We start from the raw sequence: 25408 nt of genomic DNA on the forward strand, positions 1-25408 counted from the left end.
ATGAAGATGTGTCAGATACTGGTAGAGAAAGGAAATATTCCTGTTCAAGTTAGCCCGAACTTTGAAGGTAAATCTGACATCATGCATAAACAAGCTTCATTTCGATGATATCATAACACGTGTGATAACATTTTTATCATACTTCTCTTGCAAAGCAAGCGAATTAACACAAAGTAGCGTGAAATCTCAGTTTATATGTTTTATCGAGATGTATTTCACTCTTATAGTAATAAGTGTATTTGTAATGGTTTTATGTGCATATATTATCCTCATTCCTCGACTCAACAGAAGACGAAAACTCCCTCCTGGCCCAGTTGGTCTGCCTATTGTGGGATATTTTCCATTTCTTAAAAAATATGCTCATTTTCAATTGGCGAAACTTGCTGAGAAATACGATAAGGTGCTGAGGTAAGAAACTTTTCCAATAAGATACGTTACTACTGGAATAGGGTCAGTAAACAGCAGAATGCTACAAGTATTCAAAGTCAGGTACTGCGATTTAATAATTAAAATGTAGAATCGCATCACTTTGTGGTAATGTTTCTTCAATATTGGATATGTGTTATTCACACTGCGATGTTTATGAAATGTTTTCTGTGTGTGTCAGTAAAAGTGAATGGTTTGATGAAAGTTCATAAAGATACTTGTAAGCTGCGTGTAAACACGTGACTTTATATTAATTCATAAATAATAATATAATAAAATCACTATATTTATCAAAGTGATTCTAACATTAGATTACGTTCCCAGAAAACCATGATTACTGAAAATTAGACTTTATTGCGATCACGAAATTAGTGTTTGAAAAATAAATAAGCAGCATATCTACAAATTTACATTTAATTTTGAACAATTTTAAAAATTTAGAGCACTATAAATTATTACGTCTAAAATATCTCTTTCTTATTGATTTTGATTTATGCATTTTGTAGTATGTATATTGGAAGTCGTTTCGTTGTTTTTCTAAATGATTTTGAAAGTGCAAAAGCAGCATTGACAAGTTCAAACTATCTAGGGAGACCAATTCCAAATCATCTGAACATTATTCCTGAAATCAAAAGTAAGCAAAAGCACTGCTTAATTTCTGTTGATTACGTTGTGTTTATATTCAAAAATTTTAATTATATATATATACATATATTATATATTATTACATTATATAATTATTCCTTGGTGATGAAGAAATGGCGGAGGGGATCCAGAGACGAGTGACAAACATTGTTGCAGATCTGTGGAATGTTTCCTATGAGGTAAGATCGAGGTCTGTGGGCTCCAAAAACTAGAACTGATCAATCCTAGCTTCTGGATTGAATAAACACTATTAGTATCAATCCTCTATGGAGTATAGGATTCTGATGGCTTTTTATCTGTACAGTGAGAGAAGGGAGAGAACGAGAGATGATCTCCAGAAATTGGGTAAGAGTGTGCTTAACAAGGGTGTTAGGACAAGATTTTTTGCTGGGAATGGGGAATATGTGAATGGTATGCGTCTGTGAATGAATTTAAGGAGAGGTATAATAGGTACTGTGTGAAAAGTGGTTTATGTATCAATGTAGGGTCTTCTGCGATGAGATTTCTAACACCATGGAGACACCTTTGTAATATTTTTTCAAGTTATTTTGATTTACAATTTACTTTATTAGTTTCTTTTCTGTTAATATACAATAGGAATGCTGAATGCATTCGTTTTACGTTTTCACGATGCTATTTAAATTTTTTTACCCTTTTTAAATTAAACTAATAATAATAATAATAATAATGTCTCAGTCTCAGTATAAATTACATACAATAATAATATTTACAATAAGGTTTATACAGAATTTTTGAATTTAGAATAAAAGAATAATAATAATAATAATAATAATATTTTTTTTTTTTTTTTTTTATAAACGACTTATTTATTTTTACAATGAAAATGATAAGGTTTACTATCACACAGAGTATCTGCACACACACACAATGAAAAACATATTATCTTTTCTGTACAGTACGAAAATTCGATATACAAAATGCAGAGTACGTTTTATAAATATGAATATACATTTTTTTTAAACTAGCTAAATTTGGATTGGCACCAATGTGCACACAATTCACGATACAATGCAGAAATTGCAACATACACACACAATTCAATAATAATAATAATAATTTTTTTTTTACATTTTATTATATCTCAGTATAAGTTACATACAATAATAATATTTACAGTATTTACAATAAGGATTATACAGAATTTTTTTTTTATGTCTCAGATGAATTGCATACATAGTTGCTGTAGTAATTATATGTATATAATATTTATAATGCATTAAAAGTGTGTATAACAGATACTTGCAAGATAGTAAATTTTCTTCCTCGAAGCTTAGCAGATCTTATCTGAGGAAGATAATAGATGACAGAGAGTGGTAGTTTCATGGTTGTGTTCCTATAGTGGTCACAAGCCAGGTGTTGATTTTACTGTTTGTTGGTACGTGCTTGAAAGACTTCGACTGCTATTACAGTTTAACTTTTTTTTTTTTTTTGTGCAAATAGGGTTGGATTTAGACATGGTGTGTTTGTTTCTTTGTGTTCCTGTAGTTATAGTTTTTTGGGAGGGGCGGTTGTCGTAGGTTTGTGTGTGTGTGTATGTGTGGTGGGGGAGAGAGAAACAGGAATTGCTCTAATTTTCATTCTCGCTATAATATTTATATAGTGCCTGTTTCAGCTCTCTGTATGTTCCTAGGTTTCTGTTGTCGAACGGCAGTTTGTTTATCATGTCAGGTACGTAGAAGTTTCGGGTGGCTTTGCCGTGGTGATTGTTGTACTTATATGTTATGTAGTTTGTTTACTGTGGTCTTGTTATTTGATATGTTGTTCTGGTTACTCTATACGTTGGGCTGTAGTAGTGTTTTAACATGACTGCGTAGTGGCGTAAGTGTTTCACCTTAAATATTTTGTGTTTTGTCCATGCTTCCTGCATAAGAGTGGGTTGTTTCCAGAATATCAGTTTTATCATTTTATCTTGCAACCATGGTAGCCTGTTAAGTCTGTAGTCTGCGCAGTATGCGTATGATGTGATTGCATATCTTAAAATGTTTTCACATAATGCTTTATAGATTAGTATTTTTATGTGGGTTGGGGCAATGTCTTTTAATCTGTATAGTTCGCTTGCTATTATCCTAAGCTTGGTAAGTAGGTAGTTTGTATGGCTATTCCAACTTTGATCTGCATCGAAGTGAACTCCACGGTAGCGTGTTGTTTTCAGCTGTGTGATGGTTGTGATTTTAGGTTCTGCACTTTGTGTATAGGAGGATGAATGTTTGATAGTGAGATATTTAGTTTCTATGGGCAGGGTTTTGGGGTTTTTGAATATCATTAGCTTTGTTTTTCCAGGGTTTATATATATGCCGTTTTCGGTTAACCAGTTAGTTATTTGATTGATGTCGTGTTGCATATTTTTGTAAGCGATTTTTGCAGTGTTGTGAATGGATACTATGGCAGTGTCGTCTGCATACTGGAAGATTTTACTTTTTAGGGGGAGTTGGCTTATGTCGTGTGTGTATATGTTAAATAGAATGGGAGATAGGACAGCTCCTTGAGGTACTCCACAGGTTACATGTACCTCTTGGCTGTGTACTGATCCTATACGTGTGATGTACTTTCTGTTTTTCGTATATGCTTTAAACCACTGGAGTAGACGACCTCCAATTCCGATATGGGTAAGTTTCGTTAACAAGGTTTTATGTGTTAGTGTGTCAAATGCTTTTGTTAGGTCAATGAATACCACTAATGTTATTCTGTTTTTATCCAATGCAGCGTTTATTAGATCTGTGAAATCTTCCAGGAGTGTTGCTGTTCCTTTATTTTTTTGAAAGCCATATTGTGTTTTGGGTATGATTTGAAATTTTTCAACGTATGTGGAGAGTTTCTGATGTACAATGCGCTCCATGATTTGGTTGATTACAGGCAGCGTGGCGATAGGTCTGTAATTACTTATTATGTTTCTTTTTCCCTGTTTGTGTATGGGTGTGATTAATGCAGTCTTCAGTGTTTCAGGTATGTGTCCCGTTTCGAAGATTTTATTTAACAGTTTTTGTATAACTGGAAGTAGGTCGGTTGAGTGTTTCTTGATGTCTTTTGGTCTGATTCCGTCTATCCCCGGTCCTTTGTTAGGATTTATTTGTTGAATTGCCAGTGATAGTTCTTCTTTTGTTACTGTGGGGAACCACATCGACTGGGTTGCTCGTGGACCTAGTGGAGAATGTTAGTATGTGTGAGGAAAGGTTGTTTCTTGTAGCTTTTGGACAGAGTTCAGGAAGTGCTGATTAAAGTTGTTTGCCAACTGTTTGAGGGATTTGGGGTCGCAGGTAAAGCTGTGTTTTATTGTTTCTGTGGCAGTGGTTCTGTGTATATTGTCCAGCATTTCATTAATCAGGTGCCAGGTTTCCTTTGTGTCATTCTGTGCTGTTGTTAATTTGTTGCTGTAATAGTTTCTTTTTGCCGTTCGAATCTGGGTTGTTAAGAGATTCCGTTTTCTTTTGTATTCAGCTTTTAAAGCGATATTGTTCGGTGACTTCTTAAGTTGTTTCCATAGTGCATCTTTTCTTTGTATGTCTGTTAGTATGTTGTCTGTTATCCATGGATTTTGTTTCGTTTGGGGACGTATTTTTATTTTTGTTAATGCTTTGTTGTATATTTTGTTAAATGCAAGCTTAAGATTATTATATACAGCTTCAGCAGTGTCTAAAGATGCTATCTGCATCCAGTCTGTTTTTCTGATTTCGTCGTTCACTATTGCTTCGTTTACAATGCTATGATACTGTTTTGTAGTCTCAGTGATTTTTATGGGTTCTGGTTCAGTGTGTAACAGCAATGCTGTGAAATAATGGTGTGCTAGTTTGCATGTTATGACGGCTGCTGTGTGGCTGTTAGGAGGGGGCCCTTATATTTATATGATCAATGCAGGTTGAGGTTGTTGTGTTTCCGACTATCTCTTCTCGTGTATACGACTGTATGGATGGGGTTATGTTATATGCCGATAATAGGTCTAGGTATTGTTCTGTGATGTTATTTATGTTGTTAGTTATAATAATAATAATAATAATAATAATAATAATAATAATAATAATAATATGAAACAGGCTCCCGCACTGAAATATGTAATACGTTAAAATGGAAACGTAGGTGGAAGATCTTAATCTCAAATGTAATAGAATACTTCATGGTGATAAATGTCAAAATTCCGATATAATGATACTTCTAAATAATGATATCTTTCACAATAAGATGTCCTCTATTTATAATTTAAAATATTTCAAATGATTAATTACGTAACCTAGCGATTAACATATTTGCAACTATCACAGTGAAATGCTCTGTTTTGTATCTTTTATACATTGTGCCATAAAATAACTTTCCCACTTTAGAGGCATATGTAGCTAAAATCAATAAATGGAATGAGACCAAATTTTATATTGAGACTTTTGAAGCCGATTGGGGAGACGATTTCCGCGAAAAATAAAGATGTAGTGCCAAAAGTCGCCGAAAGTGGAAATTTTGCGCTGGCGGAGCCGAAAACAAGCGGATAATTACATTAAAGGCAGGTAAAATGGAATAATAACATTTCGACGGTGTAAGCGACAGCCGCGTCATTCATTCCAGCTGGATGTGTGGCGCGTTACAATGATAATAAGAATAAGAATAATTAAATAAAACAACAACTTGAGAGAGAACACAGAAATTAATCTAGTGATTGAACTTACAGGAAATAATGTTTTATTCATCAGAATCAGGGTCCCCTGGACCACATACACGATATTCAATGTGCTGACCTTTAATGTCTGTTGACTGCTGACCAGTAACGTCTGTTACTGTCTCTTCTTGCACTGCTTTCTGTCCTCTGCCAGGTCTAGTGGTCCAGTTTCTTCAAACTTCTTAATCAAAGCTCTCAGTGTCACCTGACATATGACCTGTACGCAGGTTATGAAGCCTTCTAAATTTACGAAGGACGGCTACGGCATTGCGCTGTTTAAGGTAAAACAAATTAACAAGTAAAGCACGCTGAGGAAAGATAGTATGTATATTGAGCACAATTCATCAGTCATTCGAATAACTGCCTGAACGTTCGCAATCCTTTTTAACACGTTCATTGCCAATCACGCGATATCCCGTGGACGTCGTTAACTAAATAAAAAAATAAAAAAAATTTGGCCACCACACGAAATTCCAATTTTCAGCTTGGCAATGAAAGTGTTAAGTGGAATTGGTGGTGCTGCTCTCACGTACGCACAGTAAAATCTACATAATCCTTTTTACCTTCATTTACTGCAAATAATTGACTGCTTTCGGCTTTGCCAGCACCAAAATTTCCCTATCGGCGAGTTTTGGTACTAAATCGTTTTTTTTTTTTCGCAGAAATCATCTCCCCATGCCTTCAAGTCTCAATATAAAACTCGATCTCATTCCGTTTATTGCTTTTAGCTACAGATGCCTCCACAGAGGGAAAGTTATTTTATGGCCACCATGTACATTCTATTTCATACAGCAATTATAGAGTATATTGTCATTTAATCATTCGGTAAAGTATTTAATAATTCTGATAAATTATTTAATAATCGTACGAAAGTTTTTCTTTCCTCTTATATGGTTTTGGAAGTATTTTCACCTACATATATTCATTATCGAATCTTCGATATCCTGATAAGTCATCACAAGTAAAATTTTAACTATCTTAAATAACAACAACGCCCAGAATAATTACTTCAATACTGTGACTGTGATGATGATCTCTTTATCATTATTTTTGGAAGTTCATGTCCTTCACATCAAGATTATTTTAAACATTTGTACATGAGTACATTTTATGAAACAGATTTGAGTCTGCTTCTTGAATGTTGTCGTGTGTTAACCTATGCGAACTTCAATATAATCGAAAGACAACTATATATAGCAGATGAGAGAGAGAGAATCAAAAATATTTCTTCCAATACAGAGACTATTTTAGAGACTCTTTTCAGAGTCAGCATCTGCTGTGACCTACTCTTGAATCTTGATTTAGGTGGACTTGCTTTAAATTACCAAAAACGTCGGAGATATTCATTCCAAGTTCACATTCAAGTGTATTCGTAGATGTTATATCTGTGAATGTGCTTCCTTATCTAACCATATACGATAGCACCTTGATAAAAGTCTACTTCTTTTCAAACAAAAATGAATCAGTTTCTTTTAGTTTACTCATTGAGTGCCTTGTGCACAGTGACGAGTTTATTCGTGTTGCGAAGAGGCAACTTCATAAATATCCTTCCTTGTTCTTTTTTATATTTATATTCATAGGGTTTTATTGCTGCGTATATAATATATTGGCTTTTTACTGTGGTTAAATTAAGACCTGGATGATGCGTATTTTAAACATATATTGAAAAAGAAATGATATGAAAAGAGTAATTTTTGACACACCTTTGGAGAACCTTCATGCTTACTTTAAATTTTTTCCATGAAACGTAAAAATATAAAAGGAAATCTTAAAACAATAATGAGCTTTAAAAGTTTAAGGGCAATCAATTAGATTAAATATGCATTGAACGTTTTTCACATAAGAACACAGTAGAGATAAAAACATGACTGTGAAGTCAGCTATACAGGCTTGACAATCAACTCGTTATGGTCGAGACTACAAGAACATTTTCGCGATTGCAACAGTAACATCCAATACATTTCAGGATAGTCAAAGTTCCTGTACTGAATGTGTAAAAGGTTACTAGAGAAACGTGGGTGGAAGAATTTAATCTCAAATGCAATAGAATACATCATAGCGAAGAATGTGAAAACGATGTATTCTGTTACACTTCAGATTAAGTCGTCCAGCTACGTAGAAAATAAACGGAGTATTAATAGTATTTTTCATATTATTGATATAATATGAAAGGCTAGGTTTTTCTCCCAGAGAGTAGTGAGTGAGTGGAATAATTTGTGCTTAGGTGTAATGAATGCATCTACAGTAGTGTAAATGGATTTAAGGGAAGGTATAATAGCTGGGTTTGATTATTTACAGCCTCCTTCGATGAGTCCTTGACTCCCTGGAGGTCTCATATAATAATAATAATAATAATATTAAAAAAAAAACATTTCAAACCGTCACAATGAGATGTTATGTTTTGTAATTTTTATTATTTTTATTCTTTGCTATTAAATTATCTAATATCATATCTAATAGTGATATTAGATATCACTGATAGCTAAGCTCAAGGCTATCAATGATTTATGAATTTCAAGGGAATACTGTTATGACAAACAGTTATTATGCAAATAATGATACCTTGAGCAATACGATATTCCTGTTTATAATATCAAATATTTCAAAATGTTAATTAAGTAGCCTAGCGATTAATATACTGAAACAATCACAGTGAGATGCTATGTTTTGTACTCTTTTATTGTTTTTATTTTTAGTAAAATTATTATCAACAGGTTTCGCTTCCGTAAGTGGTCCTGAATGGCAAGAACACCGAAGATTTGTCTTTCATATATTTCGTGGATTGGGATTTGGCCAAGGTCAAATGGAAGAACGCATAAAAGTAAGCATGGACATTTACTAACTTAATAATTATGTATGCACAGCAAACCTTAAGATACATGAAGTTTAGCTAGAAAGCCGAAATCCAAGAATAATGATAATGCATCACTCAAAAAAATTAGAACTTATTTAAGTATTATTTTTAACCGGGAAATATTTTCCGGTGCTAAACTGAATATGCGCAGATTATAAATATTAATTTTAAAATATGACAACTATTTTATTAAGATATTACACGAATGAATAAAAAATACAAGTATTAATTAAATATGCATTAATCTACGCATCAGCCATTCTCTTTCAGACATCAGTGATAGCTGAGCTCAAGGCTATCAATGATTTATGAGTTTCAAGGGAGTGCTGTTACGATAAACAAGTGACATCACTTGTGTGCTGCTGCAATCTCTCCATCATCTTGCAGTCGTAATTCTTAACCGGTATATTGTAGTAAAGCAGTCTGAATTGTAAATTTTTGACAGCTGCTGTTAACTAATTTTCCTTGAAGGAAAAGTGGTACTTTCCTTACCAATGATAACTCTGTAAATGCTGAAAAGATGAAACTTTTAGTTGTGTAGTAAATCAATCGTCTAGGCTTTTCATATATAATTTTGTAAATTCAGAAGGCAATATTTTCACGTAAAGGTTCATAGACTAATTAAGAGTAAAGGACCATTTAATTATTATATGTGGTAATATTATCACAAAAGAAGATCCTGTATAACATCAAATTGCGCATAATGAATTTCGTTAGTAATAATTCAAGTAATACTTCATTATTATTTTACTTTACTTCTCAGACTAATTCTATTACCTGTTTACAGGACGAAATATTTGCGTTTATAAAAACCGTCGAGGCTTTCGAAGGAAAACCAAACGAAATCAGAGCTGCTGTTATTTGCAGTAACATTAATATTATCGCTTTTATGGTTTTCGGAAAACATTTGGAAGTAACGAAAAGGAACTATATTAAAGGACTAATGGATACTACCAACGAGACATTTCCAGAGTTTGATTTCACTACATATTTTCCTTGGCTGGTCCCATTGTTATCCACAGTGTTAAGATTTTTACCAGAAGTGAAACTCTTTCAGACATTTAAAACATTTATCGAGTAAGTATAGAAATTTCAGAATATTTACCACATATCTTTGTTATTAGTGTTTCGTTACAATATTCTCAATGGTGGAATCTTCAAAATTATAAATTTTAGGCGGCATTTCATGCTATTTATAAAAATTAAAATCAGAAATTAAATAAAGTCTCGTGGTTGCTATTTTAAAAACTTAATAAGAATAAGGTGATATGTTTTAGTGTATATTGTCATTTAACAGTTTGGTACAGTACTCAATAATTATGATAAATTATTTAGAGGGCGTTGTTTTCGTGCTGCGAAGAGGCAACTTAATAAATTCCCCTTTCCCCTGTTCTTTTTGTATTTATACGTGAGTTTATAGTGCGGCGTATAAAACAACTAACTACCATTTTTTTTTTCAACAGCAGTTCTGCATCAGTTGGATTATTGTAATGCAGATACAAAATATTGCTGCATTTCGCAACTAAAATGTTTTACTGTTGAAACAAAAATGGTTACATATGCAACAGAAATTCTGTTCTACATAGAGGAGCTATTACAAATAAATATTCTATAAATTTTGTACCTGTTTCCTCTGTACACAGTGCCATTGAACGAAACAGATAACGCGAAACATTTGGTAGTTCTTCCAGGTATTAAATTGAGTATAGAGGGAGGGAGGGAGAAACGAATTTAGTAGGTAGTTACACATTCATCAAATGTACGTAAGAAAGCTATAATAGAATGTTGTGTTGGAAATGATGAGTAGATATTTTCCTGCTAATTATTGTTTTACTATTTGTTTATAGGGAGGAAATCGAGTCTGCTAAAAATAATGTACAAATAAATGCCATAGGAAATTATACTGACGGATTTTTGGCAGAAATGAAGAAACGAAAAAATGACCCAAACAGTCTCTTTACCGGTGAGCATGTACAAAGGAATGGAGTTATTCATGTTGTATATTATTACTTGTGTTATTGCAAGTTATATTCAAAATACGTTCATCAGTAAATAGTTTTATTTTCTCTGCTGCACTGAATTGTAAAAATTCCCAAAGTCTGTTTTTCATGACACAAGTCCTCTGAAAAGTTTCTTCCTTCTCACTATAGTCTAGATATATTCAATTCTGGTACTTTTTTTCAGACAATTATCTGGAAAACACTCCCCATTAGGTTGTATTCCTCAAGAGAAAAACTGGAGTTTTAAACTTGGCATCCCAATAATACCTTACTCAGATTGATTCTTCTTCGCCCATCATCTGTGTAGATTGATGGGGCAATATAAAGGGGGAAATCTTAATACACTCTCTCCAGATGTTAGTCATGGGAACTCTTTGAGAATAAAGAAATAACTATTTTTCTAATATTATCTTTCCAGCTGACTCTAGGTCATTCCAGTGGTCTTTACCAGAAGCCAAGTCCACTAGTGCTATTTTAAGTAAAGTGTGAGATTTATACTTTACCTATCCACGGAGGCCTTTTCGACGTATTTTAGCGATGGCATTTTCATGTGTTCCAGCAATGTATAGGATTTTTCTTCTAACATCATCTTCATCTGTGAGGTATGAAAATGTTGATGTAGCACTTACTATACTACATCAAAAGTTGATGTAGTATACTAAGACAGAGCTTACAAGAGCATCGATGAAGTAGTCTTGTAGTAAGCTGTAATTTATTGTTCTTCCAAAATGACAAAATATTTACATCTCTGATATGAGAGTTCTGAGAAAATTAGTGGAGAGAGAAGACGGCATGAATGGCAGTATCGCATTAAAAATATGGATATTCGGAAAGAATTTTCCATTCAGGTGGTATAGTCAACTAAATAGAATCGAAGATGAAAAATTAGAAAAACAAATGTTCTCTGCGGTTGGCAGCATATACGTGCATGGTCAGAAAAGTTCTCGGCTTCGACCATAGATGGCAACACTATCGTCAAAATGTTTTTTTTTCTACGTTGGTACATTTGTCATAAGTAACCATGTGAAATGGTAAGTGATTCTATCAAGCAATTTGTTTTATACAGCAGCTGTCTGAACCAAATGTGTTGTCTGTATCCCTTGAAATGGAAAAAATTGAATATCGTGCGGTTATAAACTTCTTTGTAAAAAACGTTTATCGCCAAACGAAATTCATTCAAAGTTCATAAACGTTTATGCGCACTCATCTTCTTCGTTTTTGACAATTAAGAAATGGGCTGCCGAGTTTAAACGTGGCCGTACCAGCCTCTAAGTTTATCCACGTGAAGGACGTCCAAAAAGTGTAACAACCCAAGAAATCATTGATCAAGTGCACGATATGTTATTGGATGACTGGCGAGTCAAAGTGCGTGAAATTGCTGAGACTATTGGCATTTCAACACAACGTGTAGGATATATTTTGCATGAAGGATTGCAAATGAAAATGTTTTGCGCAAAATGGGTGCCATGCTTGCTCACAGCAGATGAAAAACGCACTCGCATGAAAATTTCTGAACACTGCTTGAAGCGTTTCGACAAGAATAAACCTAATTTTGTGGGTCGATTTATTACTGTCGATGAGACATGGATTCACCGTTACACACCAGAATCCAAACAGCAGTCCAAACAGTGGACAGAAGCCGGTTGTTCAGCGCTAAAGAAGACAAAGTCGGTTCCATCAGCAGGAATGGTCATGGCATCGGTGTTTTGGGATGCTAAAGGCATTTTGTTTATTAGTATCAGGAAAAGTGTAAAATAATAACTGGGGAATATTATTCCGATCGTTTAACCAGATTAGATGAAAAAATGCGTGAGAAAAGACCCGGTTGCAGAAGAAAAAAATCATCTTTCATCAGGACAATTCCACCTGCCCGCAAAGGTGTTTTGGCAATGGGAAAATTAAGGGATCTGCACTATGAATTATTAGAATATTCATATTATTAACGTACTGGTTGATGAAATTAAAATAATAAAGGACAATTTTAATAATTTAAATTAATCAGATATTCACTTCATCAAAATGTTCAAACGGTATTGTTCTTTCTTTGGGCACAGAAACCATGCTAATAGGAAATGTTGGAAGTTTGTTTGCTGGAGGGAGTGACACTACAGCAAGATTAATTACGTGGAGTCTTTTGATAATGGCTGCTTATCCTGATATCCAGAAACGCGCCCAGGCGGAAATAGATGAAATTGTTGGTAAGGAAAGAATGCCATGTTGGGCGGACCGTCCTCATCTTCCTTATATTCAAGCGATTTTGTTGGAAGTGTCGAGATGGAAGACAATTGTGAATCTAAATCTTCAAAGGATGTAAGTGTCCATTACCTAAGGGCGGTTTTCGTTATTTATAATTAATTATAAGATAATTATTTTATATATTCGAATATTCGCCTTATGGTTACTTTTTTATGTAGCTGTATTTTCATTCATCTAAAATTGCGGATTTTATTTTAGATTGTTATAATCCGATATTTATGTTTACTAATATTTATAATTATCCTTAATCTCCTTGTTTATATTTGTTTGTTAATCATCCTCTACTATATATCTCATGGAAACTGTAAAAATGAACATTCTGAAAGTGTATCATAACTTTTAACCTAATAATGGAGAAAATGTAAATTAAATGAGAATAGAAAAGAAAATGTAAACGTAAATTAGTTGAAATTTGGAAAGAAGGATAAACGGACAGTCTGAATGAGAAATTGTTATTAAAAATAATCGGTACAGCGCATGTTCAATTTCAAGATGAGTTTTTATTATAGCTGGAAATATTGCTTTAAATGTCATATGGAATATCGTTCTTCATTTAGCCATAAAACCAGTTATATGTCCAATATAACATCGGTTTGTGTTTTCTTTCAAAAACGCGTTTCTCCTACAAGCTTCAGAATTTCATCCTTCTAATTCATCGTGTTTGTGAAAAGCACTGCAGAAAAAAACTGATGTAAAAAATGAATCGTCACGAATAACATAAATCAATCAATATTATCTAAAATGATATTTTGTTCCAAACTGTATGCTTTTAAATTCTTAGGGCATAAAATATATATACAAGAATGCATAAAATCATTATCATCTTGAGTAAAACTCGAAGAACGTTAGTATAATAAAATAAAAGTTCATATCATTTATTGAAATTAATTCAATTCAATTCAATTAAACAGCACGGTGTGATATTAACTGATATTTGTCTTCAAGTAGTAGATTTCTTATAAAGCGATTGTTTTCTGACAATAATAAATTTTAAATGGTATTTTATTTTCAAAATTCAAAACATTACTTCATAGATCTCTTCAAGAATTCTATTTTAAAAGTAAAAAAAAAAAAACGGTTTGCATTCAAATTTTCCAGAATTATGCAATAGATCTTTCTGATGAAGTACAATATATATATATATATATATATATATAATTTTAAAAAAAATTGGAATAGTAAATCAATAATAAAAACAAAAAGAGATTTTGATACCCTTGAGAGATTTTACTACAAAGTTGAATCACTTTCAGATTCTCAAGTAGATGTTATGGAAAAATTTGTAAATATGAGAAACCAACGGTAGATAGATACATACATCTTCAAGGCCTACCTTTCCAAATTGGGTTGTGGGGGCAACAGCTGCAAGAGGAACTTCCAATGGTCACGATCCTCTGCCACCAAGCTCAGGTGTTCTGGTGGGATTCCCAAACGTGTCCACCCAAGGTTTTGGATATAATCTATCCAGCGAGTACTTGGCCTTTCAAGTGGCCTCCCACCCTCTGGCTTGGCAAAGAGGGCCTGCTGAGAGAGCCTCTCTTGTGGCATTCTGGCCAGGTGCCCGTACCAACGTAATATATCGATGCAAAATACTACTAAATTTCTTTAAATGAAATATCCTATGTTTCAACAATTAATTAATTAAATCAATTATATCTTTCACCATAGATAAGCCATGATTATACCAGTCCCCTCTACCGATGGAAAAATTAACTGCATACACTATATATTAATTAATTAAAGATGGAAAAGCTTAGTTCAGAATGTAAAACCTTCAGGAAATACCATGAGCAAGGTGAATTGCGCCATGTAACAAGCCATCTGTTTGTAGCAGGTATAAATTGGAAGAATATATGCTCCCCAATGTAACTGTATCCAGGGAGAATGGCGGCGAGAAAGGAACTGATGGAGTATGAAAGGGGTGTTGTGATAAGATGCCAATTACACCGAGCCACCCTATCGCAATCTATCACACATTCCTATTCTGAAAATTTCTCACAAATTGGGCTATCGAAGGTCAACAGTCAGTAATACTATAATGAGAAGGAATCGCATGGAGTCAACTGCGATTGCAACCCGCAGCGGACGACCCACCACACCAATGGAACGAGACCTTAGGGTGCTGCGAAAGATAATATGTAAACACCGCTATTCGTCGGCCGACCAGTTGAATGCAGAGTACTGGGCATCGACTTGAACAAGAATCTGAACAAAATCATTCTGAGGCTCACAACATGGAATTCAATGGTAGTACAGCAATATGCAATCAACATGCAGTGTTGTCTTCAGTGGTACAAAGAATGTGAATGGTAGAACGCGGAAGCGTGGAAAGAAGTGTTATGGAGGGAAGAATCATGCTCCAGTCTCTAGCAAGCAGATCGACGAGTGCGGCAATTGTCCGGTGAACGTCTCCTACCTGACTGCATAATCTCGACTACGAAATTAGGAAATGACGGTGTGGTCCTGTTTTTCCTGGTATGCCCTACGACTATTGTTTATGGTGCCGTGAACATTAAACTCCGCAAGGTATCTGGACATTCTAGACAATGCAAGCCTTCCTACGTTGTGGCGTTTATACGGAACTAACCGTTGTCTCTTTCATCAAGACAATGCATCGTGTCATAAGTCTGCTCTTGTAATTGAGTGGGTTGTAGATATGAACGTCATCACACTTGACTGGCGTGTTGAAATCAGGGATTTCCCCAGAGCCCTGATCTCAATCCCATTGAACATCTATGGGATGAACTGGAGCATCTGGCGAAGGCAAGGAACTCTGATGCACAACACTCCGGACTATTACAGTAATGGTCCAAAATTCCCATTGATGGTTATCCGACACTTTTGGAAATTATGTACCGTAGGATTGTTGTTACCGTAAGATTGAGCCATAGAGCCCATCTTATTAAGGTGGGCTCTATGGCTGTTTGTTCCTCACACTATGGTGTCTGTTGACTTCTTTCCTAACAGTGTAGGTATGGATGCAGACAAGGAATTCCATATAGCTAAAATGAACATCACATTTACTAAGAATAAAATATAAAATAGTCTAAAATCCAAAATAATAGATAACAAGACATTTAAATCCAGCAAACCAGTATTAATAGGAAAAACTAATTACGGAGAAACTTTGAGCAATAAGAGTAGAAGACACAGGAAATTCTTGTAGATAACAATCTAGATAAAGACGAAACCACAACAAGGATTCAGGGTTATCCAAAAAGGATTGCCAATGAATGGATGATAGTAAATATTTTGGAATTACTAGAGAAGAAATGAAAATCAAGTATCAGTTATAAAAGTTGCTAATAATTGTACTGAAGAAATTAGTAGTAGATAAAAATATAAAGAGGATCCAATTGCTGAATTAAAAATCTGAAGATTGAAGAGATAGATTTGAACAGAAATATGGCACAAGGACATTGCACAAAACAATTAGTCAAATTGCAAAGAGCTGTTCTTCTAATTCCATCATTGAGTTTGGGGGAGACAATGCGAAAACAGAAACCTGACAAAAATATAAACAATCTGTACAAAACACTTTTCTTAATTTCTCAAAAATAAGAGTTTCATCCATCAGACACATTATATCGCAAAAATAGATCAAACAGAAGTTGAATAAAAAAATCAAGGAGAATAAATTATCTTTGCAATGAAATCTATGAAGAATGAAAATGCACTTAGAGTACACGGCATCCCAAAACAACTGTAGGAGGAGAAAAAGAGGAGAAAGGACTATACATTATCTGAAGCATTTATACAACCAGCTTTTTAAAAAAGAAGAAATTCCTGAAAATTTGAGAATCACTAATATTCTCCTAAAATATAAAAAGTGATAAAAGAAAATCTAACAAAAATATGGTCTATATCATTCCTGAGGGATACTTCTAAGGTATTTATTTGAATCATTCTGAACACGACTAGAAAGAATATACAGAAATAATTCAAGAAAGTAAGTGAGATTAATAGATGGAAGGGAAACCAATGACATAATCTCCGTTGCACAAAGATTGCCTTGCAGATTTGCCTTGAGAAAAGCAATTAAAAGCCTTTTGTGGTTATTTGTAGCCTATACCCAATCTTCTGATTCAATAGACAGAAAATAAATGATAAAGATCATATGTAAAATTCAAATCATTCTTAATGGATATAATGAGAAAGTGTTATAAAGGTTCACGAGCAACGTTAAAATCCTGGAACATTGAAATTAGTAAATTTCTGTCATAGAGAGGAATCAAGCTGGGTTGTCCCTCTCTGCTTTCTTATTCCAACTGTTCCTAGGCAAGAATTCTGGATAATCACTGGAGAATTGCTGGGAAGGAATTACCTGATAAGAATATCATCCGCTTAAAATATCAAGTGATATTTTGTTGATTGCCGATAATTTAGACAACCTGAAATCAATAATTTCTAATCTAAATCTAACTGGCAACAATCCGCATTAGAGATAAATCTTGAAAAGACAAATTATGGTAATAAACAGAGTTAAAAATACGACAATATTACAATAAATTATGAAATAACAGAACACGTAGACAGTTTCAATTCCCTCAGATCATTAATCACTGAAGTACTATCACCCAGTGCGTATAGACTGAAGATTCGAGACGCTACCTATCAAACAAACAATAAAAGCATATTTTTGTTCAAATAATTTACATAGATTTCTTTTCGACAGCTTAATTTAATTTCCATTAAGAAATACTAAATCACTGTGGAATGTGCAATAAAGGAAAATAGATGTTTTTTATAAATACCAATAAAGGTGGCGTAAGTTAAAAACACGTAAATTAGTTATTATTATTATTATTATTATTATTATTATTATTATTACGGGCAACTCCAGGGAGTCATTAGACTCATCGAGGGAGGCCCCAAATCATTTTCATCACAACTATTCGACATTCATACAGTATCTATCATACCTCGCCTTAAACTCATTCACTGTCACAGCATCCACCACAGACTCAGGGAGCGCATTCCACTCATTCACTACTCTAAAAGTAAAGAACCCAGCTCTAACACCTTTACTAACCACACTTTTGCCCAGTTTCCATGGATGTCCCCTAGTCCTCCCACAACCAGCCCTGTTCTCAAAAATATCTTCTGAATTAATTTTATAGAAACCCTTCAGTAATTTGAATGTCTCAATCATATCTCCCCTCCTCCGCCTATCAACCAATTTTTGCAACCCACAAATCCTCAACCTGTTCTCATACGGTTCATTCCACAGACCTGCTATCATCTTGGTCACTCGCCTCTGGATCCTCTCCACCTCCTCCCCATCAAGAAGAAACCTAGGTGACCAAATCTGAGCACAGTAGTCGAGATGAGGTCTTATCAAGGCTCGATAGAGAGGAACAATAACCTGCTTGTCTCTGCTTGTCAACGTATTCTTCAGCAACCAAGTGATTTGATGAGCTGATTTGGCCACTTTTGCAATGTATCCCCTAAATTTCAATTTCTTATCCACCAACACTCCTAAATCTCGTGCCTCATCAATTTCCTGGAGCACGGTTATGGTTATGGATAAAAGATGAACAGAACTCATGAGAGAAAGAAGACTGATGGATAAAAAGCAGTTTACAGGTTGTTATCCCTGAAATTAGCAACATCAGTATGAACTGATTTCCAACGTTTAAGTATTAATGTATACACGTTGATTTACATTTTTCTTAAGTTGATTGTTATATCTCTACTTAATTATGCAGTCCCATGCTTTTGATAAGTGCTATTTAATTATGCAGTTTTTCTCCAATGATTTTTGAAATTCATCAATTAGCTAAAGTGTATATTGATCTATATTGATGATATCAAAGAGAAATTTGTTTATTTTAAGTATGTTGTACACGATGTAATATATCATATAGTTTTAAAGCCGATGATATTTTGATATCAAATATTTCTTTGTAGAGCATTTGAAAACATACTTGCATCTGATAGTTGATAGAATGCTCGTAGTTAATTCGGAATTCTATTTCACTAATGCAACTGATATCAAATGAAGAGAGGTTGCTGCGTTAATATGCAGCAAGTTGAGTTAAACTGAAATCAGTTGTGTGTCGAGAGATTGGTGTAATATATGTTTGTTTCCTATTTCACACAGCAGCTGAAGATTCAACAATAGGAAAATATTATGTTCCTAAAGGAACTATAGTCCTAATCAACCTCTGGGCTATACATCATGATCCAAAATATTGGGAAAATCCCGAAAAATTCAATCCAAACAGGTTTTTATCTTCAGATGGAAAAACTGTGGCGAAACCAGAATATCTCATTCCGTTTTCAATGGGTAAGTCAGTGATTCAAATTAGATATCGACAGTGTGTAGGACAAGGCCAAAATTGATTCATTGATTTTAAAATTAACTTTACGTAAGGTCCCGTCTACAAAAGAATGCCTAAGTAAAGCAGGCAAAATTAAATAAAAAAAAAAAAAAAAAAAAAAAAAAATATATATATATATATATATATATATATATATATATATATATATATATATAACAAAAATTGAACAGTATTCATGTTAATTTTAATATTAACTGGGAAAATAATTTATTGGAAGTGTTAGAAGTGTTTATTAGAAAAAAACCGTACTTCAATTTATATGTTTAAGTTTATACTTTTAATGTTGTTGCCAGATCTGTAACTTTACTGGTATCATGAATTAGTTTAAGTTACTTTTTATATATTAATGAAAGAATTCTGCAAATCGTACTACTGAACGTACTACATTTATTGAGTTTGTTCGAGAGGTATTCCTTCACTTTAAAAATGTAGAGTATTTTTCCTATATTTCACCATTTATTTAACAACATGAAATATGTCGAAGAATTGCAAGCTTTTCTCGTGGTATTTCTAAGAAGAAGAAAGCTTTCTATGAAAGTTCTGGTTAGTCTAATTCCTGCCTTTCTCCCTCTCTGTTGATTCAATTTTGTATCACAGTAACTCTCATTTCTCGAATATTCTTTTAATCGTGTTGACAGGTAATATATAACAGTGGTCTTTCTAGTTTAACATTTTTAATCCACAGAATTACGACTCATGAACGAATGATCAGTCAGTATTTTATGATTTCATATCTTACTAATAATAAGATATTGAATTATCATTATCGTAGTCATCATCGTCATCATCATCATCATCATCATGGGCATCTGTCTCTATGTCTCTCGCTTCAGGATCATTTTGAGATAAACTAACATTTATCAGGTTTTTTCCCCTGAGTAACTTACTTCCAGTATCTTAAAGAAAATCTTTAAATTATCCTGTCGAGGAAGAGACTATGGACTTAACAGTGAAAACTTAACAATGAAACTAAACTAATTCTATATATACAGAATTTAGAACAATGAATGCCTAACCAAATGTTTTACATAGTTTACTTTTAAAGGGAGTTTCGAAAAATCCATTAGATATTTTAAGTTAACTCTTTTTCTTTTATTTTTTCTCTTCTTTTTGTAGTTGAAAGAATTATTTAAGAGAGTAAAATGTAAATACACTTTGACGAAAAACAAACAAACAAACTAGCACCTTGACTGGAGCGTGAACTTGATAGCATCGTACGATAGCATCCCAATACTCAACAGTTTTCGTGGTTGATCAAATGGAAACAACGACAGGATTGAGAAGGAAGATTTTGCATCTGTCAAGACGTTTCAGGAATTAAGAAAAAGCCCTGAAACGTCTACTCTCTTATAGAGGTTGTGTATGTCACTTTTTGTAATAGATTCATGTTACTTACTTAAGAATTAAGGGTCGCCAGTAATGATATTGGACGGTATATTCTCCAATTTACTAATTGGAGGCAATCCTATCCTCGTGCTCTCCTAGCTATCTTCTACTCCTGCTGTGAATCCCATAAATGAATAATGAACAAAATAACCTGCAGGTTATTATTCTGACTAGTTAGGACATCGTCCTTGGACGAGGACAAGGAATGTCTTGTTGGTGCAAGCGATTAATTAATCGATTACAGGCCCCCACTAGGTATTTTATTATGATGCCCTATCTTATAATTGTGTCTCATTATTGTATAGCTGCAATAAATAGATTCATTTTTAAATATTATGAACAATATATCAATTACACTGATCTATAATTATTCTACTTACTTGCAAAGCGAATAAACTAAACAGTAATTAGATACAACCAATGGAAAAACAAATAAAACTTTTGTCTTATGCCATATTTTTTCATCATTTCTTTACGTATTAAGGGTGAGAACAATATTGTTCTAAACATAGAGATATTCTTTGAAAAATCTATTATCACTCTTGATAGCACTCTTGATGCTATCTTTGGGTTACGGCAGATGATGGAAAAATATCGAGAGAAACAAAGGGAGCTACATCTGGTATTTATTGATCTGGAGAAAGCATACGATAGAGTGCCAAGGCAAGAAGTCTGGAGGTGTCTGAGGGAGAAGAAGGTGCCGGAGAAATATGTCTGGTTGGTGTGGGAAATGTACAGAAATGTGAAGACAAGTGTTCGGACCTGTTTGGGACAGACAGAAAGTTTTCAAGTAACAGTTGGCTTGCATCAAGGGTCAGCATTAAGTCCGTTTCTGTTTAATATTGTGATGGAGGTGATAACAGAGGAGGTGAGAGAAGATGCGCCTTTGACAATGTTGTATGCAGATGATATCTTGTTGTGTGTAGATTCAAGAGAAGAAGCGAGAACTAAACTGGAAAGATGGAGAAAAGTACTGGAAGAGAGAGGTATGAGACTGAGCAGAAGTAAGATAGAGTATATGTGTTGCGCAGTCGGCGGCGGCCAGGAGACAGATCTGGAGCTGGAAGGAAATGTCATCAGGAAGGTGAGAGACTTTAGATACTTTGGTTCAACAGTGGAAGAAGATGGAGGAGCTGAGAAGGAAGTGGGATGCAGGATACAAGCGGGTTGGAGGAACTGGAGGGAGATGGCTGGAGTGTTATGCGATAGAGACTGCCGATCAATCTGAAAGGCAAAATTTATAGGACAGTAGTGAGGCCAGCTATGACATATGCTATAGAAACTGTAGCCCTGAGGAAAAATAACATCAGCATGATGGAAGTAGCAGAGATGAGAATGCTTAGGCGGATGTGCGGTGTGATCAGAAAGGATCGTCTGAGAAATGACTATGTCAGGGGAACAGTGAAAGTTACGAACTTAGGAGCGAAAATACAGGAGGCAAGGTTGAGATGGTTTGGTCATGTGATGAGGAGGGAGGACGAATATGTGGGAAGAAGGGTCATGCAGATGGATATGCAAGGAAGGCGGAAGCGTGGGCGGCCAAAGAAGAGATGGAGGGAGCTGGTAGAAGAGGACTTGAAGATGAAGAACTTGGATGTGGTGACAGCCCAAGACAGGAAGGTGTGGAGGAGACTCATTACAAACAGTGACCCCACTTAAGTGGGAGAAGCTGCAGAAGAAGAAGAAGAAGAAGAAGAGGAATAGCAACACCAAGCACTGATCGAGAACAGTTCGATTAATCTATGATCGTTCTTCAAATCCAAAGTCTTTCGTTGCTGTTTTAGAAGAATAACTATAGGAATGGATGAACTCTGAATTCCCGTTGCAGTTAGCGAAGTACTCCAAAGTCTCACAGTAAATGACGTTTCTTCTAGGTATGAATTCTGCACGCACTGGCATTTATTCAGCGGCTGCAATGCAAAAGTTTTGTTTGTCTATATGTGCAGCACAACATCAAATATATATAAAGTTTACATATTCATCCAATAATGACGTTGTGAAAAGCAAACATAAAATTTATCACCGGAATCTCTTTCATCTCCAGTAACATTTCCTACTCCTGCTGTTCATACTGCTATAATTCAGATATTTCTCATTATTCTTTTAAAACTGCAGAGCAAGAACGGTAAAAGAACACTTAAGGAATTCCACAGTACAACTAATCACATCCAACCGACATGCTTGTGAAGAAATACAAAAGTGAAGGTAATTGAGATTGATTAATTGATGGTCTCTGTTGCAAATAATGTAACAGTAATACTGCAACAAAGAAAAGGTTACATCAGTACAGAAGGTATGTGATTCGGAATATAACATTATACAAAGGAATTGATGTACAGTTGTAGAATGCCATCAATATCGCAAACTGTCTACCTTTTAAATGCATGTTTGGGGAGAAGTCAACGGACAGCATAGTGTAAGGAACAAATAACAATTGCACTAACTTTACTAAGATGCAGGACCTCCATTCTCTGCGATGACTGCAGCAATCCTACAGAGCATACTTTCCACAAACGTACGATAGCGATCAATGGGAATTTTGGACCATTCTTCCCGTAGGCATGTAATGAGGTCCTGGGCTGTTGCGGGGCGGAGTCCCTTGACATCAGCAGAAGATCCATTTCATCCTACAGATGTTCATTAGTATTGAGATCAGGGATCTGTGGAGGACAGTCAAGTGTGGTGACGTTCATGTCCACAAACCACCCAGTTACAGCGGCAGCCTTATGACACGATGCATTCAATGTCTTACTGAAAGAGGCGATGGTCACTTTCGTAGAACACCACAAAGTAGGAAGCACTGCATTTTCCAAAATATTCAGATACCTCTCGGAGGTCAATGCTCATGGCACGGTTAACAGAAGTCCGAGGCCAAAAGAGCAAAAACAGGAATACCGCATCACACCGCCACATCCGAATTTCAGTGTCGAGGACGCGTACTCTGGTAAGAGACGTTCACCGCGCATCCGCCACACCTACATTCATCGTATTGCTTGCTAAATAGCGGCGATGATTCGTGGCTCATAACACTGCTGTCTCCAATCTTCCCTGTCCCACTGTACATGCTCTTTGCACCACTAAAGATAATGCTACATGTTTGTTCGAAGCTTGCATATTGCTGGCCTACCAAGGAAACATGTACGATAACGATCAGTTGGAGTTTTTGAGAGTTTTTGTGCAAATTCGTGTTCCAGTCGATGCCCAGATCTACATATTTAACTTGTCAGCTACGAATGGAGAATTTTAAATAATATCTTTCCTGGTACCCTAAGGTCACGTTTGGTGAATGTGATGAGTCCTCCAATGCGGATAGCAATTGCAGTTGACGCCCTGCGCTTCCATCTCAGTATGGTATCACTGATTGTTGACATGGCCCAATTTACCGAATAGATGTGCCTGCAACATAGCATCCTATCACAACACCTCTTTTAAATTCCATCACTTACTTTCTCGTAGCCATTTCACCTAGACCAGTTCCTGTGACTTGGGAACATCAATTCCTCCAGTTTATAACGGCTACAAACACGTGACTCGCTACGTGGTAAGATTCAATTTGCCCATGGGGTGTCCATTAACTTATTAACAGGCAGTGTATTTGTAAAATCCGTTATAACACAAAAATGTGATAAATGAACTACAAATTTGGTGTACAAATACTTTTTATTATATAATTGAGACTGTTTATTTTATCAAAATAAAATAAAAATTATGACAACTAATTAAAATATTAAATAGAAATATAAAATTCGTATTGACCATGACTTATTTAATTATTTAGGTAAAAGATCTTGTCCTGGTGAGAAAATGGCTCTTGTTACTTCCATTTTATATTTTACAACCATCCTACAACAATTTGAGTTGAAATTTCCTGGCGACTCACTAGCTGATTTTCGTCATCAGATTGAAGTTGCTGTCCATCCAACCTGCCATAAACTAAGCCTTATAAAAAGAAAATAAACTAAAAAAATTAAAAGAATAGCATGATTAAATAACAAATTGATTGTGTTCGCATAATCTGCAATGAACTAATCCTTACGAAAAGGATATAATTTAAGCATAATAATAATAATAATAAAAGAGGGATTAAAAATCAAAATTTGAAAGTATGATACTCTTTTACATAACTTGTCTTGTTAACGTTTACAAGGGAAAATACACAATAACCGTAGTTTTACATTATTATTTAATGATTTTGAGTTTCCATATGATTATCTTTCATTGCACATTTATTTACTGTGAAATATACGAAAAAAAAAGTTATAAGGTGCATTACATATACTGTATGTGCTACTTGTCTACTTGCATTATAATTTAGAGAGCTTCATTGTAATAGCACTCAAAACATGTGCAAGGTTAATGAGGGCTGATTTCAATTATAGGTTTATACCAACATCAGTGTGATTTGCTATGCATCCAACACACGATAAATTAAACTTTTATAAAAAGAAAAAATTTTAAAAGTGTGATTCTTTTTCTTCGTTTCTATTTAGAATTTCCAAGTGATAAAACTCATTAAAATCTGGTATAAAAAATAAAATTAATGAAATTAAAAGGAAATTTTATGGTAAAAGAATTCTGTATTTAGAAAAATATAGTATATTTATTCTTGTGTGGGTTATATTCATAGTGCACATGCTGCGCCATGATTACTATAAACGCAACTGCGCTTACATATCAGTGCACACCAAGTTATAAATGAATATAATATAAATATAATGGCATACTTATAAAATGTTTCATTATTGATTAAACAAAATGAAGAATACAAGCACTTTTTCTCGATTTATGCATACTTTTTAATGAATCTTCTTGACATCGAAAATGATTTCTTGTGTCA

The 25408-nt window shown here is 34.4% G+C and overlaps 1 protein-coding gene across 1 annotated transcript; it reads left to right on the top strand.

The window, feature by feature from the left end:
- LOC150101519 (cytochrome P450 2C20-like) lies at positions 1–24476 on the top strand. The gene is made up of 8 exons (XM_090400822.1): positions 1–67; positions 228–408; positions 933–1060; positions 8446–8552; positions 9373–9662; positions 10433–10548; positions 12640–12895; positions 24350–24476. The coding sequence occupies exons 1-8, from the start codon at positions 1–3 to the stop codon at positions 24351–24353; spliced, it is 1149 nt and encodes a 382-aa protein (XP_090256948.1). The 3' UTR covers positions 24354–24476.
- Positions 24477–25408: the final 932 nt, after the last annotated feature.

The sequence above is a fragment of the Typopeltis vanoorti genome, chromosome 11 (genome assembly GCF_054136105.1).
Source record: "Typopeltis vanoorti isolate ZY-2024b chromosome 11, IOZ_Tvanoo_1.0, whole genome shotgun sequence".
NCBI lineage: Eukaryota > Metazoa > Arthropoda > Arachnida > Uropygi > Thelyphonidae > Typopeltis > Typopeltis vanoorti.